We start from the raw sequence: 17,853 nt of genomic DNA, 5'->3' as shown, positions 1-17,853 counted from the left end.
GAAAATATATAACAAAAAGTTCGCTCGATTTTTGAAAAAGTAACCTGATAGTTATTCAATAGAAACGAACATAAACTACCTAGCTTCGAGACTTACGGAGATAACTGTTTTGAATATAGTTCTGTCAGTTTTCGATGCTTTTGGATTTTTGAGTAATTTCATATTTAAATCCAAAATGTTTCTTCAAAATATATGGAGATTCTACCACTAGAAAAACCAAATGTTTCTATCAAAAACACTTTCGACTTATTACAAAAAAAAATATTTCGCAACGCGCGTTTCGCTAATCAAGTTAACATCTTCAGAAGATGACTGAAACTGTCATCATTCATTCATTTCACGCCTGAGGTTAAAAATTTTACTCATCGAAGATCGAATATTTTTTTGAGAACTATCTGGATTTCTCGATAAAAATGTTGTTATTGCGTTAATATTTGTACAACTGTGAAATGCTTAATGCATATGTTTTCGGAACAAAAAGTGTGCAAAACGAAAAAAAAAAATTAAATAGATATTTCACAATAATATTATCGAGGAAATGTTCCATTTTGTGCAAATACTCAAAATTTACGGTTATTTGCTTTCATACTTACCCATTCAGTAATTTTTCAAGAATAACAATCGAATTTTTTTTTTTAGTATTTGAACGTCGTATTTGTCTTTCTATCAAGTGTTTTTATACATGGTATTATTTAAATAATATCGAATACTGCTTGAGAAATATGTCCTGGGTCTTTTACTCTCAGCAGTTATAATGGTGATCAAAGAATATGTTTCTGATTTTCTGGGATATTACATATATACGTGCCATATTTAACGAGAAGAAGAAAATTAACATCCCAAACCACTTGAAAAATTTTCAAGAAATTAATACTTTTTTCATATATTCTTCAACTGAAACGGATGATTCTACAACCCTTTCAGATTTTCACAAGAATCATCCCCTTATGAAACTGGAATTTAGATTTGAAGCTGTTGATGAGTTAGTTGTTTATGAAATGATAAATGAATTCAATTAAAAGTAATTCTACAGGACGCGATGGAAAAAACTTGAAAATGATCAAACTGTGTTGCCCTCAAATTGTTCCCTTCATAATGCATATAATCAATTTTTTTTTCGAGTAATTTGTTTCCATCTGTATGGAGATGTGCCATTGTTACAGTATTTCCAAAAAATCGAATCCAAAATCATTTGAGAGTCTATGAAGGTCAATGTCCAAAATAATTGAAGACATAATGGAAAAACAAATTAAAGCACAGACTGGATTCAGAAAAGGCCACAGTTGCGCTTCGGCACTTCTCCATGCAGTGGATGATATCATGGAACCAACAGACATGGGCAAATGCACTACCTTATTGATTCTTAGGTACATGTGCATTCCATACAATCAATCATGATATCTCATTATCAATCCTGATACATCTCGGTATGACTGAAAGCACAGTTTCACTTCTTAGATCATATTTGACGGAAAGACGCCAAATGGTACGTATTGATCATCCCGTGAGCTGTCCGGGAAGCCAATGTGGCCTTACGGAGGTGGTCGTCGGACTCCTGGTAAATGGCAGAAATAAGTTGGGTGAGGGGAAGTGAAATTCCACAAAAGCCTTTGCAAAACATGCCACTGTGGACCAGCCTACCCAAGCTAAGGTGTAAGGAATCGTGCCGACAGCTGAATGGCCGCACGCTACTCGTGGGAACACACATGAATGAAACGATCACAAAACCAGAAACAGCAAAAACAAAAACCAATCCCGAGGCTGGACAGAAGTGCTCATCTCAATCTAAGAAATGGAGATGAGAACGGATTGGTAGTGTTAAAATGTGCTCCTTATTAATTGACAATTTATAGTAGTTGAAAGTGCAGCGTGACTTCGATTTTTCTTTAGATCTTAGGCAAGGTACCTATCAACTACTACTACCTATTAGTATCAATTTATTGAAACAAAACGTTGGAATATCTATTATATGCACTTGAAAAATTAATCAATATAGTATATTGCTCTGAAACAACCATATAAAGTCGGTGGATTTTATCATTATCTCTGTTGCACCACGAGTCATTTCAGTCAATTCAGAAAGCTAATGAAGAACAAACCACTGAGCTCAAAAAGTTGTGTCAGGAGCAAACGAGTTATTTGGAAAATAAATTGTCCAAAAGTATCTCAGAGTTAAATTCGAAAATTGAGCGCACGGCTGATGATATTTTGCATTTGCAACATCAAACTAGCGAAGACTAAGGCGGAGACTAAGGCGGAGACTAAGGAGAAACGGTGTAGCTATTTTTGTACTTGAAATTGAAAAATACTCTTTAGCCCAGGAAACACTTCTAAAACTGAACAAGGTCCTTGATGTGAACTCAACAGAAGCTGATATTAATAATATATATGTAGCTGGAAAAGCTGAGAAAAATCCATTCATATTGGAATTCATTTCCTATATGAAAAAAACTCTTATCTTTTCCAATATCCATAAATTGAAAAGTACTGGAGTCGTCATTGTCGATGATATGTGTCAGGAGGATAGAGACCAATTGAAGATTTTGAAGGATCATATGAAACGCGCACGTGAACAAAATCTACATGCAACTATCAGAGGATATACCTTGGTTATAAAAGGTCAGACATATACGGCTCACAACAATTGAATGACGGCGTAGTATCAGGAGTCTTAGGAACAGCAAACGGCGGTATCTCTGATTCGGCAGATCACTCCTCAGGAAGAAAAGGCCACGTCAACCAAAATCAGAGTAAAAACAATTTCAATTCGCGACTGTTAACCAATGGTGGGAAAGTAACCACACGCAGCAGAACTGAAAACAACTGAAGTGCACAACTGCTTGGATTTAAATTTGCTTTATTGCTGTGAATCTAACAATGATATATTTCTTTCTGCCTATTCATTACTCGGAAAAACATTTTTGTGTATATATTTTTTGTTCGTTTGTTAAAACATTCATTATTTTGTTCATAATTTCTGCAGAGGATTCCACGCACTGTTATTATATTTGCTTCAAACTGACATTTTTTTTCCTCTTTTCTCTCTCTCTCTATCTGTGTATAATAATTCTCAAATGGCAATACTTTTATCCGTTGCACATATGAATGTACGATCATTGGTACCTCATTTAAATGCGTTAATTGTTCACATTGATGATAATAGCTATGACATAATTGGTATTTCTGAAAGATGGTTACATCAAGGCATATATGTCATTGAAACTTATTTACAGTCAAAGACACTTTCCGAACTACAAATTGAATATCAAGTTGTGTGATAGTATGGTTCTCTCCCATTTCAATCATTGTGACGTAGTTTATGGACCTTGTATCGATAGTTCTGATATAACAAGAGTACAAAAGGTTCAAAATTCTTGTATGAGAATGATATATGGAATACAGCGTCCTATGAGTATTTCACATAAATTAAAGGATGCTGGGTGGCTAACTATGTTCAACCGTCGAAAGCATCATATGGTATGTTTTTTTTTACAAAATTTTGAAAAATGAAAGCCCCCAATACTCATATGAAAAAGTTGGATTTAGGACTGATGTCCATCATTTGAACTTGCGACGGAGGAACATGCTAACTATACCCAAGCATAAGAAAGAAGTATTCAAACGATCTTTCTCTTATAATGAAGCGATTTTCGGCGATGTCCTGTATGTACCTAACTTTTCGTTGTCTTATGATGCATTCAAATTTAGGTATAAACAATTTCTATTTAGTTAACCATAGTTTGTTGCCTGTACCTTTTGATTATGTTTTATGGAATCCTAATCAACAACCATAGTTGGTTAACAAAATATTTGATTAGAGTTCGAAAATTTACAGTTTACTTTTCTTATCATGTATATGTTTTCATTGGCTTCTCAAGGGGACTGTGGAAGAATTGGCTGCAGAGTCTAAATGTTCTATTTTCATTCACCTGCATTTGATACTTTTGTTTTGTAAAGTTATTTTGTATTACTTTATGTATTGGTAAATAATAAATGTATCATTATTATTATTGAATGTTCACCCCAATCTACTGCTTGGAATGAGGTTGGATATAGCAGATCACCTCGTGATGTAATACAAAGGCCAAGGCGTAAGCGCATTGGCGGCGCCGAGGCCAAAAGAAATGCGAGAGCGTAGGAGGCAGGAGTGGCAGCAACTATAAGTGCACCCTCCTCCTCCACTCCAACAGCAACGGCACTTCCTGCGGCGGGCGCCAAGAGCTCCGGGCTTGAATAAAGGTAAAGAACCGGCTGCCCCAGCAGGAAAGCCTCTTCACTTGTGCACCTCCATGGAGGGAACCCCAAGAAGGTGAAAGAAGCTGCGCAACGACAGTAATGTCGCTGCACCTTCCAAAACCTTCGCGGAGGCCATCGTAAGACACCTCAAGGTTGCCAAAGAGGGTGTGTGTTCGGCGAGTCTTGGCCTACACCTGCCAATATAAAGGAGATGTCTCCTAGTGACCTGTCCACGTTCCTGAAAAGGACAGGACAGATACATATACGTATTGATTATATATACCCCAAGGAATCATCCTTGGGCCTGTTCCCTTTTCGCCTTGTACAAATCTAATTTTCAAACAGATGAATGAAATATTGTCGAATGCACCTTTATGCAGACAATACTCAAATTTACCATTCATTAGATCCCAGTTATAGTGCTGATTCATGTGAACGCATCAATATTGATACCAATGCATTTGTAGTTTAATTTTCAAACCACGGTCTAGAAATTAATGCTAGTAAGTGAAATATTCTAGTCTTTGGTCCAAAAATTATTAGAAATTTGGTGGAAAGGCTGGTGGAAATTAGAATTGGACAAGATACACTCGAAGTGGTTGATTGTACTGGAAACCTAGGAATCATTATGGATGAGAATATTCGTTTTGAAAAATATGTGAATGAACTAATTCGCAGAGCATAGGGATGTTTTAAATCAATACACAGTAGTAGACAATATTCATCAGGAAAAATCAAATCAATACTTCACGAGAGCTTGTTTTCGTCCACTTTCACTTTCGCTGATTGTATGTATGGTCCAAATCACCAATACTTTTATGAACTGGTAGAATATGGATAATCAGATGTTGTTTCACTCTGCAAGCTTATATCATAGTATAATATAAACTAAAATACATAATATCCCTATAATAAAATTGAATTCCGAACGGATGTACATATATTGAACTTGAGGTTTGAAGGGCTTTCAACACCCCCATAGCGCAAAACTCAACAATATCAAAGATTTTATAGTTATCAGATCTCGAAAATTCACAATGAAATTCCGAACACTGAAAGAGATGACAGTAGATACGTTTAAAGAGAATCTGAAAATGATTATGTTGATGAAACAGAACAACCCTCGATAACTATGGTGCTTTATGAGTTTGAGTGGAAGAGCCGCTCAGTTGTATAATCAAACAACATTTCTATGTAATTTTTTCAAAGCTGATCTCCGCCTATTATGCCAATTATTATTTACTTGAGTTGAAAAAAATTATTTATTATTTGAAATGAAAAATGAAGTCGCTATTATTATTATTCTTATTTTATATTTAAATGGATTCAAGGAAATCTATTTTATACACTCACAATTGGCTCAATTCTAGCTGAAATCAGTTCATCTATTAAGTTACTGTAATGGTCAACACCTTTTTGATTTATATTGTTGATCATTCCGTCAGGCAGAATTCTCGTCCAGTCCAATGAAAATCTGTAATGATTCACGCCAAGTTGCTTCAACAGCTCGATATCCTCCTTATATTTGTGGTAAGAGTCGCAAGCAACGTTACCATTGCTCCCATCAATAACGAAACTCGTATTCTGTGTATAGTAATCCCAAACACTTATTCCTTTTCCGTCCTCATTCCAGGCACCTTCTATTTGATATGAAGCAGTAGCAATCCCGAATTTAAACGAATCAGGGAAAGTGTAATTGTTGGAATCTTTCAGAAAATGGGTTTTCCTGAAAAAAATACCTTGTTAGTTCATTTTGAAGAGTTGTCAAGAAGATTGAAATCACCAACATTATGGTCTCAGTATACTCGATGCTGAAGAGTACCTTAATTATTGAAAACTATTAATATATCAAAATATGTAAAAGTACGTGCATTTTTAAAACGCAAATCTGAAAAATGTGCTCCCAAACAGTCAAAAACCTCAACTTCTGAATGAATTCAACAACTTCTAAAAGATGCATGATGTATGAATTGAAAATTTTCAAATTGTTATCGAATTATGAATGTTTGGTTTTCATTTCAGGCTACTTTAGCTATTGGCCTTACAGGGGCGTTGCGATGAACTTCGAAAATAAAAAATTGATGACATGGAAGATCTTAATTCGCCCCTTTTAATAAAATTACCCGATACTAAAACCAAGGTCCCTAGAAATTTCTCAGTCACAGGAGAATTCTAACAAATTTACAAAAAATATATGAAGCTACGACCATGCACAAATTAAACACGTGTTTTTTTTAAATTACAAAGATAGCAAATGTACGAAACAACCTGTGGGAATAAATAAATTTGGCACCATGGCGAAAGAAATAGCGAAATTATTGCAATTACCGAACCCTGAATTATACATATACAGGCCACTGTTTCCGGAGGTCATCGGCGATTATTTCAGTTAATGCAGGGGCAGATCTTTCAACTTTAAAACGTCATGGAGGTTGGCATTCCAGCAATGTTACTGAATCTTATATCGACAACTCTATAGCTAACAAAATGAAAATTTAAAAATTATAGTAGAACCCATTCAGCCTCCAGCGCCATTAGAACTTGAACACAACAAGCTCAGTACGTTTCCCCATCAACTTCAACTTCGACCGCAGCTAATATTTCAATCACCGAAAACATGTTGAAACAAAACGACCTGCCAGGAATTACTTTATAAAATTGTTCAAATATAACTGTTAATTACTATTTCAAATAAAATATATAAATGAGGTAATGACATACAAGTATTATTATATATGTATTTTAAGTTTCAATACTTGAAAACAACGCAACCATAGTAAAAGTACAGTGTACAATGCGTGAGAAAATGACATATTTCTCACTCGCTTGATTGTGCGCTCTTGAGAAATATTTCGTTTTTCTCACTTGTGCAATATACTATTATTGATTATGTTTCAGACTTAATTATTGATTGTTTATATTTAGTTCATCTCAAATCGAAAAGTACACATATCACGACAATATGGCGAAGGAGTGAATACGGACGATCTCTCTACTAATTATCATCATAATATCCCAGTTCTTGAGAAAAAAAGTTTATGGCTTTCCATTTTTTTTCTTCGCACAAAAATGTAGAAAAGGAAGGAAAGAATGAAGTAATACTCCCAATTTGAAATTTTGGAATATCGATCATGTGGCTATCTGGATCAAATTTGGGTTCAATTTGAATTGAACAAGCAAATTTACAAGGTTGGGTTATTTTATCGATCACCGAAAAGCAACACATTTGATTTTGTAATTGTCTAGAACAGGGGTCTCCAAACTTTAAAGCCTTCGGTCCATAATGATTTTTTCAGTTTGTTCCAAGGGCCAATTTCTGCCCTCAACTATATTTCTAGACTGGCATAATCGCAAAATGCGTGACCTAAGCAAATTACGCTTTTTTGCATTTCAATTATTATTGTGTATTGTGACACTTGACGACATCTAGTGGCGAGTAGTGGTACTATGTACTATCTTTTTCAGCTACCCGCTAGGTGGCATTAGGCGTAATTAAATATTTGGAATCACCGCGTTGGTTCGAGAAAGTTCTGGTTCTAGCTAGTGTATTCTGATCACCTCGAGATGGCAGTAATAATTGTATATAAAAAGGCTAGCGGCGCAACTGCGAGTTAGTCTGCGTAGGAAAGGCGAAGGAAGCGAAACTGTCTATTGTGAAATAAAGTAACACCCGTCAATAAAAGTATTTTGATTTGACTTATTGTTTTTATGTGTGATTTGTTAGTATGGAAAAGAAGCGAAAAATCGACAGTGAATGCAGAACGTTCCAAGAAAAATGGAACTTTCAGTATTTTGTGATTGAGTCCAGTAATGAGGCGCTATGTTTAATTTATAATGAAACCATAGTTGTTCTCAAACATTAAACGACAATATGAATCGAAACATCTTCAAAGTTACTCCAAGTACACAGGAAGTTTGCGGAAGGAAACATTTGAAGCTTTGAAACGCGGACTCAAATCGCAGCAATCTTTGTTTACCAAAGCGAATACTGAACAATAGTCTGCAACTCGCGCCAGCTTTAGTGTGGCTCTTGAAATCGGAAAACGTGGCAAACCATTCACCGATGGAGAAATGATAAAAGAATGCTTGATTGCAGTAGCCGAAGAAATATGCCCCGAAAAGGTAAATATATTTAAAAGTGTCAGTTTGTAAGCAAACACCGTGGCTCGGTGGGTACAAGACATCGCAGAAACTATATCATCTCAACTGTCTGTCAAAAATGGACATCATGAGTGGTTTTCTCTAGCATTGGATGAGTCAACGGATGTGTCAGATACTGCTCAGGTGTTGATTTTTATTCGCGGAGTAGATGAAAGCTATGAAGTGTAAGAAGAACTTCTTGATATTGATAGTATTCACGGCATGACAACTGGGGCAGATATTTTTAAAGGAGTTGAAAATACCATTAATAAAAAGAACCTTCGATGGAAAAATTTTAAATCTATAACAACTGATGGAGGCAAAAATATGTATGGTTAAAATAAAGGAGTGGTTGCACTCGTGTCAAAGGCTGTAGAAAATGATGGTGGTTCAAAACCATTAGTCTTACATTGTATCATTCATCAACAGTCCTTATGCGGAAAATATTTGGTTATGTTTGATGTTCTAAAACCAGTCATATCAGTTGTTAACTTCATCACCTATCATCACCTAACTGAATCACCGACAATTCCGCGAGATTATTCAACAGATTGGACAAAATGATTTACCATATTATACTGCCGTACGCTGGCAGAAAAGTCCTCAAGCGCTTTTTTGAACTTTGAGCAGAGATCGAAATTTTTTTAAATGAGAAGCAGCGCTTTTTTTGCCAATTTAGAAAATAGTGAATGGATGTGGAAGTTAGCCTTCTATGTCGATTTGACAAATCATATGAACGAAATGAATTTGAGATTGCAAGGAGAAAATCAGCTTTTCCCTGATTTATACACCAATATCAAATCCTTCAGGCAGAAAATAATACTATTTCAATCGCAGTTACGTAAAAAATGTTTCACATATTTTGAAACATGTGAAATATTCAGCCATACTACAGAGACTGAATTTCCCGTCAATTTTGCAATCGAAACTTTGAGTGCTTTGAAGATAAATTTAGATATTTTTTTTCAGATTTTGATGTCACTGCGAATGAAATTAAGCTTTTTCAAAATCCTTTTAATTCTGACATTGAAAACCTGGCTACGGAAGTCCAAATGGAAATTATTGATTCACGATGCAGTGATATGCTTAAGAACAAATATTAAAATTCATCTTTGTTGGAATTTTGTAAGAGTCTTCCCCTGGAACAATTTGATAATTTGCATAAATTTGCTCGTGGGTTGTTTTCTGTTTTTGGTACTACTTACTTGTGTGAGAAAACGTTTTCCAAGATGAAGTACACAAAGAATGTTTACAGATCTCAATCAACTGATGAGCATTTCAAATCTCTTTTGATAATTTGTACAAGTAAAATTGATCCACAACTACAAAGTATTGTCGGTGGAAAATCACAATTACATTAATCTCATTAGTGTTTTTGTTTTACTGTGATTCATTTCAATTATTTGTTAGTTATTAATATGCTTAAACTCAGATACTTAAGTTAAGTTTTCTTTGTCATCATTTCTGTCGTTAAGTTTTACCTTGCGAGTGAATAAAACCGAGTATATACCATTCTGTGTTTTCTTCTTCAACTTATCACAGCAATAGTAACAACAATTAGGTAATACTTGGCTGTCGCGGGCCAGATAGATGACAGTAAATCATTGGCTTTCGCGGGCCGGATTGATGACACTGGCGGGCCGGATTTGGCCCGCGGGCCATAGTTTGGAAACCCCTGGTCTAGAAGATTTGTTGTCCGAACTAACGATATCTTGTGATACATTTGCGGGGGTGATATCGATATAATCTGTTTAGATTTCTCGGATTACTGCCTCATTATTAGATATTGTTGAAACTTTCAATTCCAAACAGGTCATTGAATACCCCACTAGAATCATAAAGACATCCAATAGCCTTATTGACAATAATTTGATTCCAAATTGATGTCATATAATGTCAATATAAGTAATCATGGAATTACTAGGATGATATGTACGAAACTGCTACTTCCAACTGTAGGGCGAATTTTTTATGCAAAATGAGGGACTACCAATGGGATTGTCAATAACACCAGTTAAAGCTAACATATATATGAAGTGGTTTGAAACTCTGGTCATTGTAGAAGCTCACACGAAGCCTCGAGTCTGGTTCAGATACGTGGACGACATCTTCATGATATGGAACCATGGGAATGCAGAACTAGACATCTTCCTGAAGCACATCAACAACGTAAGTCCTTTCATCACTTTCACAATGGAAAAGGAAGTCCACATAGAATTACAATTCTCAGACGTGTTGGTGAAGAGGACCGACACTAAATGGGAAACATATGTATACCGAAAACCCACTAACACGGCACAGTATCTAAACCAGGAATCCAAGCATTATCAATTGACTAAGACTCTATTAGACCGTGCTTTTGGGATCATCAATACAAGGGCAGGTCTCGAAAAGGAACAAGGTATCATCAAAAATGACCTTCAACGGAATGGTTACTTCAAAGTGATGGTGGAACAGGACTTTGGCTAGAAGGCAGCAAGAACCTCACAAGAAAGAAAAGCCGCCACAACAAGTAAGTGTACTTCCCTACATCAGTGGATTGTCGGAAAGGATAAGAAGGATTGGGTCCAAGTATAACATCAGTAATGCATTCACCGGATACATCGAATCATACATCGCTAAAACTAAGAGGCCATTGAGAGTTCGCATTGCCGATCACAAGAAACACACACAGCGAGGAGAAACCAGCAAATCAGGAATAGCAGAGCATGTTTTGTCTCATCAACATAACATCAAGTGGGCTCAAGCTGAAATCTTTCACCACAAGGAGGAACACTGGTTCAGGAGAAAATTCAAAGAAGCCGCATTTATGTTGTCAAACGAGGCATTTAGCCAAGTCAGCGTAGAGATATATATGGAAACCTCTAATCAAGCGGAACATGACCAACACCCGCCAAACGGTCAGCTCTTGCTAACACCGATGAAGCGGTGAGAGGGAAGAGGGGACAGGTGAAAGCACTCGAATGACCTATAAATAGTCAGATCTCGGAGAAATAAGTCCAGTTATCACACGAAGATTATTGTGAATACTAACAATCGAAACGTCCTGAAGTAACTTGGCTTGCAATCTTTTAATTTTCATTTCTTGTTAATAATTTTTTTAAATTTTCATCTCTTGTTAAAGTTTCAATTTTTTGATTTTTTAGTTGTTGTTTCTATTTTATTCAATTGTAATTTCAGTTTTTTCGCTCAACATAATTGTTATTTTTCAGCTATTCTTTTTATTTTTTTTTTCACAGATTTCATGGATTTCAACTCAATTTGTATCATATCAAACAATGAGAGTCCGAACTGATTAAATTCAAGTTCGAAGTTGAAATTTTGAGTTCGAAGTTATTTCGACTCAAAATAAAGCTTCATATTTATTTCGAAATTGAAGTAGATATTTTGATTTGGAATAAATTCCCAGATTGAAGTCAAAATTTCTAGATTGAAATCGAAATCCCGAGTTAAAAGATGGAACTTCTACTCTAAATATATTTCGAGGCTGAATTCGAAATAACGACTTCAAAATTAAACATTTCGACTTCAATCTCGAAATTGCGACTTTGAAGTCAAAATTTTTCCATTCGAAATGAATTTCCAAACTGAATAAATTTTTAGATTGAAGTCAAAATTCCGAGTTTCAAGATGGAATTTTGACTTTGAATAAATTTCGGGATTGAAGTCGAAATTTCCAGTTTGAAGTCGAAATTATGAGATTCAAGTTGAAATTCCGACTCGAAATGAATTTCCAAATTGATATCGAAACTTCTTGATTGTAGTCGAAATTTCGAGTTTGGAATTGAAATTCCGACTCCGAATAAAATTCTAAATTGAAGTCGAAATTCCGAGTTTTAAGATGAAATTTTGACTTTGAATAAATTTCGGGATTGAAGTTGAAATATCCAGATTGAAGTCGAAGTTATGAGATTGAAGTTGAAATTTCGACTCGAAATGTATTTCCTAATTGATGTCAAAACTCCTTGATTGTAGTCGAAATTTCGAGTTTGAATTTGAAATTTAGACTCTGAATACATTTCTAGTTTGAAGTCGAAATTCCGAGTTTTAAGATGGAATTCTGACTTTGAATAAATTTCGGGATTGAATTCGAAATTTCCAGATTGAAGTCGAAGTTATGAGATTGAAGTTGAAATATCGACTCGAAATGAATTTCCAAATTGATGTCAAAACTTCTTGATTGTAGTCGAAATTTCGAATTTGGAATTGAAATTTAGGCTCTGAATAAATTTCTAGATTGAAGTCAAAATTCCGAGTTTTAAGATGGAATTTTGTCTCGAAATAAATTTCGGGATTGAAGTCGAAATTTTCAGATTTCAGACGAAGTTACGGGATTGAAGTTATAATTTCGACTCTAAATGAATTTCCAAATTGAAGTCGAAACTTCTACATTGGAGTCGAAATTTCAAGTTTAAAATTGAAATTTCGACTCGAAATAAATTCCGGCATTGAAGTTGAAATTTACAGATTGAGAAATTCCGACTTTGAAGATGGAATTTTGACTTCAAATAAATTTCGGGATTGAAGTCGAAATTTCCAGATTGAAGTCGAAGTTATGAGATTGAAGTTGAAATTTCGATTTGAAATGAATTTCCAAATTGATGTTCAAACTTCTTGATTGTAGTCGAAATTTCGAGTTCAAAATTAAAATTTAGACTCTTAATAAATTTCTAGATTGAAGTCGAAATTCCGAGTTTAAAGATGGAATTTTGACTCGAAATAAATTTTAGGATTGAAGTCGAAATTTTCAGATTGAAGTCGAAGTTACGAGATTGAAGTTGAAATTTCGACTCGAAATGAATTTCCAAATTGATGAAAGTTGAAATTTCGATTTCAAAATTGAAATTTCGACTCTGAACAAATTCCGAATTTGAAGTCGTATATCGAAATTAAGGTAGAGATTGTGACTTTAAAGTCGTAATTTCAAGAATAAAGTCAAAATTTCGCATTTTGAAGTGATAATTTCCAAGAAACAAATAATACAAATATGTGACTCTTCCGTATTTTTTTTATGAATAAATTAATTTTTGATGAGCAACTAACAGATATTTAAAAACAGAAAATGATAAACCTAACTGTAAAACCTAGTTGAATCATGATTTGGTTGTTAAAAATTGTTTTGTACCTTACCCTGTGTGTATTTTTGTGATTAATATCAAACTCACAAACAATAAAGGTTTCCACGCCATGCCGTGAATGTGAATGAAACGACTTAAACAGGTTACTCAAACAGTAAATTGACAAAGATAAGAATTATTGAACAATAATCGCACGATCTGTCGAAAAAGTTCAGAAATCAACAGTTATATATAGCATTCATATGTGCTTGAGATATTTATTAATTTTTCTATGATTAGATAAGTGCTTATAAATTACCTATTTTTTTATCAATATGATGTGTCCACTCGACTGCGTTCAAATTGATGACAAATGATTCCTTCAGGCGTTCCTTTATGTCATAATCATAATCATAATCAGTCGATTTCAAATGAGAAAGTCGATCTAATTCATTTCTGTTTTTTTTTTTAATTTTTCACTGATGGAGGTTTTGGGTACTTTCAATTGCTATCTGCTCATTTTCAATATCTAAAGGAAAAATTAAGTTTAGAGAATTAGACTTCAAAGAGATTGAGATTGGGAGAAAAGCGTAGAATTTAGAATACCTGAAGACGACTATGAACTTATTGTAGAAGTTAAACACTGCTTTTCACACAGTTTCTGGATTTAGTTCGTTGGATCTATATCTCGAAGTGTGTGAATTAAATATAATTTTTGCTTTTCCAATAGCTCGCTTAAAAGAATACCAAGTGAACTTCTTTACATTAATTTATTTCACAAAAACAGTTTAAAAAGAAATAATCAGGAAGCAATGAAAATGAAAATGAAAATGGAAAAAGACCGACACTAAATGGGAAACATTTGTATACCGAAAACCCACTAACACGGCACAGTTTCTAAACCAGGAATCCAAGCATTATCAATTGACTAAGACTCTATTAGACCGTGCTTCTGGGATCATCAATACAAGGGCAGGTCTCGAAAAGGAACAAGGTATCATCAAAAATGACCTTCAACGAAATGGTTACTTCAAAGTGATGGTGGAACAGGACTTTGGCTAGAAGGCAGCAAGAACCTCACAAGAAAGAAAAGCCGCCACAACAAGTAAGTGTACTTCCCTACATCAGTGGATTGTCGGAAAGGATAAGAAGGATTGGGTCCAAGTATAACATCAGTAATGCATTCACCGGATACATCGAATCATACATCGCTAAAACTAAGAGGCCATTGAGAGTTCGCATTGCCGAGCACAAAAAACACACACAGCGAGGAGAAACCAGCAAATCAGGAATAGCAGAGCATGTTTTGTCTCATCAACATAACATCAAGTGGGCTCAAGCTGAAATCTTTCACCACAAGGAGGAACACTGGTTCAGGAGAAAATTCAAAGAAGCCGCATTTATGTTGTCAAACGAGGCATTTAGCCAAGTCAGCGTAGAGATATATATGGAAACCTCTAATCAAGCGGAACATGATCAACACCCGCCAAACGGTCAGCTCTTGCTAACACCGATGAAGCGGTGAGAGGGAAGAGGGGACAGGTGAAAGCACTCGAATGACCTATAAATAGTCAGATCTCGGAGGAATAAGTCCAGTTACCACACGAAGATTATTGTGAATACTAACAATCGAAACGTCCTGAAGTAACTTGGCTTGCAATCTTTTAATTTTCATTTCTTGTTAATAATTTTTTTAAATTTTCATCTCTTGTTAATGTTTCAATTTTTTGATTTTTTAGTTGTTGTTTCTATTTTATTCAATTGTAATTTCAGTTTTTTCGCTCAACATAATTGTTATTTTTCAGCTATTCTTTTTATTTTTTTTTTCACAGATTTTATGGATTTCAACTCAATTTGTATCATATCAAACAATGAGAGTCCGAACTGATTAAATTCAAGTTCGAAGTTGAAATTTTGAGTTCGAAGTTATTTCGACTCAAAATAAAGCTTCATATTTATTTCGAAATTGAAGTAGATATTTTGATTTGGAATAAATTCCCAGATTGAAGTCAAAATTTCTAGATTGAAATCGAAATCCCGAGTTAAAAGATGGAACTTCTACTCTAAATATATTTCGAGGCTGAATTCGAAATAACGACTTCAAAATTAAAAATTTCGACTTCAATCTCGAAATTGCGACTTTGAAGTCAAAATTTTTCCATTCGAAATGAATTTCCAAAGTGAATAAATTTTTAGATTGAAGTCAAAATTCCGAGTTTCAAGATGGAATTTTGACTTTGAATAAATTTCGGGATTGAAGTTGAAATATCCAGATTGAAGTCGAAGTTATGAGATTGAAGTTTAAATTTCGACTCGAAATGTATTTCCTAATTGATGTCAAAACTTCTTGATTGTAGTCGAAATTTCGAGTTTGAAATTGAAATTTAGACTCTTAATAAATTTCTAGATTGAAGTCGAAATTCCGAGTTTAAAGATGGAATTCTGACTTTGAATAAATTTCGGGATTGAAATCGAAATTTCTAGATTGAAGTCGAAGTTATGAGATTGAAGTTGAAATATCGACTCGAAATGAATTTCCTAATTGATGTCAAAACTTCTTGATTGTAGTCGAAATTTCGAGTTTGAAATTGAAATTTAGACTCTTAATAAATTTCTAGATTGAAGTCGAAATTCCGAGTTTAAAGATGGAATTCTGACTTTGAATAAATTTCGGGATTGAAATCGAAATTTCTAGATTGAAGTCGAAGTTATGAGATTGAAGTTGAAATATCGACTCGAAATGAATTTCCAAATTGATGTCAAAACTTCTTGATTGTAGTCGAAATTTCGAATTTGGAATTAAAATTTAGGCTCTGAATAAATTTCTAGATTGAAATCAAAATTCCGAGTTTTAAGATGGAATTTTGTCTCGAAATAAATTTCGGGATTGAAGTCGAAATTTTCAGATTTCAGACGAAGTTACGGGATTGAAGTTGTAATTTCGACTCTAAATGAATTTCCAAATTGAAGTCGAAACTTCTACATTGGAGTCGAAATTTCAAGTTAAAAATTGAAATTTCGACTCGAAATAAATTCCGGCATTGAAGTTGAAATTTACAGATTGAGAAATTCCGACTTTGAAGATGGAATTTTGACTTTGAATAAATTTCGGGATTGAAGTTGAAATATCCAGATTGAAGTCGAAGTTATGAGATTGAAGTTGAAATTTCGATTTGAAATGAATTTCCAAATTGATGTTCAAACTTCTTGATTGTAGTCGAAATTTCGAGTTCAAAATTAAAATTTAGACTCTTAATAAATTTCTAGATTGAAGTCGAAATTCCGAGTTTGAAGATGGAATTTTGACTCGAAATAAATTTTAGGATTGAAGTCGAAATTTTCAGATTGAAGTCGAAGTTACGAGATTGAAGTTGAAATTTCGACTCGAAATGAATTTCCAAATTGATGAAAGTTGAAATTTCGATTTCAAAATTGAAATTTCGACTCTGAACAAATTCCGAATTTGAAGTCGTATATCGAAATTAAGGTCGAGAGTTTGACTTTAAAGTCGTAATTTCAAGAATAAAGTCAAAATTTCGCATTTTGAAGTGATAATTTCCAAGAAACAAATAATACAAATATGTGACTCTTCCGTATTTTTTTTTATGAATAAATTAATTTTTGATGAGCAACTAACAGATATTTAAAAACAGAAAATGATAAACCTAACTGTAAAACCTAGTTGAATCATGATTTGGTTGTTAAAAATTGTTTTGTAACTTACCCTGTGTGTATTTTTGTGATTAATATCAAACTCACAAACAATAAAGGTTTCCACGCCATGCTGTGAATGTGAATGAAACGACTTAAACAGGTTACTCAAACAGTAAATTGACAAAGATAAGAATTATTGAACAATAATCGCACGATCTGTCGAAAAAGTTCAGAAATCAACAGTTATATATAGCATTCATATGTGCTTGAGATATTTATTAATTTTTCTATGATTAGATAAGTGCTTATAAATTACCTATTTTTTTATCAATATGATGTGTCCACTCGACTGCGTTCAAATTGATGACAAATGATTCCTTCAGGCGTTCCTTTATCTGCAAAATGATTTGAATTTGAATTTCACTGTCATAATCATAATCATAATCAGTCGATTTCAAATGAGAAAGTCGATCTAATTCATTTCTGTTTTTTTTTAAATTTTTCACTGATGGAGGTTTTGGGTACTTTCAATTGCTATCTGCTCATTTTCAATATCTAAAGGAAAAATTAAGTTTAGAGAAATAGACTTCAAAGAGATTGAGATTGGGAGAAAAGCGTAGAATTTAGAATACCTGAAGACGACTATGAATTTATTGTAGAAGTTAAACACTGCTTTTCACACAGTTTCTGGATTTAGTTCGTTGGATCTATATCTCGAAGTGTGTGAATTAAATATAATTTTTGCTTTTCCAATAGCTCGCTTAAA

At 34.0% G+C, this 17,853-nt stretch overlaps 1 protein-coding gene across 2 annotated transcripts in view; it reads right to left on the bottom strand.

Annotated features, from left to right (window-relative positions):
- LOC111514879 (myrosinase 1) overlaps positions 1 to 17,301 on the bottom strand; it is a 53,355-nt gene extending 36,054 nt beyond the window's left edge. The window contains exons 1-2 of one of the 2 annotated variants that reach the window (XM_074183622.1): positions 17,158 to 17,301; positions 5,590 to 5,962 (exon numbers count right to left, since the gene is read on the bottom strand). In XM_074183622.1, coding sequence (XP_074039723.1) covers positions 5,590 to 5,962; positions 17,158 to 17,216 — 432 coding nt within the window. In that variant the 5' untranslated portion in view covers positions 17,217 to 17,301. Of the gene's footprint in view, positions 1 to 5,589; positions 5,963 to 13,506; positions 13,666 to 17,157 lie in introns of those variants that run through there. The other variant, XM_074183621.1, reaches the window with a different exon arrangement.
- Positions 17,302 to 17,853: the final 552 nt, after the last annotated feature.

The sequence above is a fragment of the Leptinotarsa decemlineata genome, unplaced genomic scaffold, assembly GCF_025532065.1.
Source record: "Leptinotarsa decemlineata unplaced genomic scaffold, Ldec_3_MD MMD2_tig00026340_RagTag_RagTag, whole genome shotgun sequence".
NCBI lineage: Eukaryota > Metazoa > Arthropoda > Insecta > Coleoptera > Chrysomelidae > Leptinotarsa > Leptinotarsa decemlineata.
Note: the sequence above shows the minus strand (reverse complement) of the source record. Positions and strands in the feature narration are given on the sequence as shown.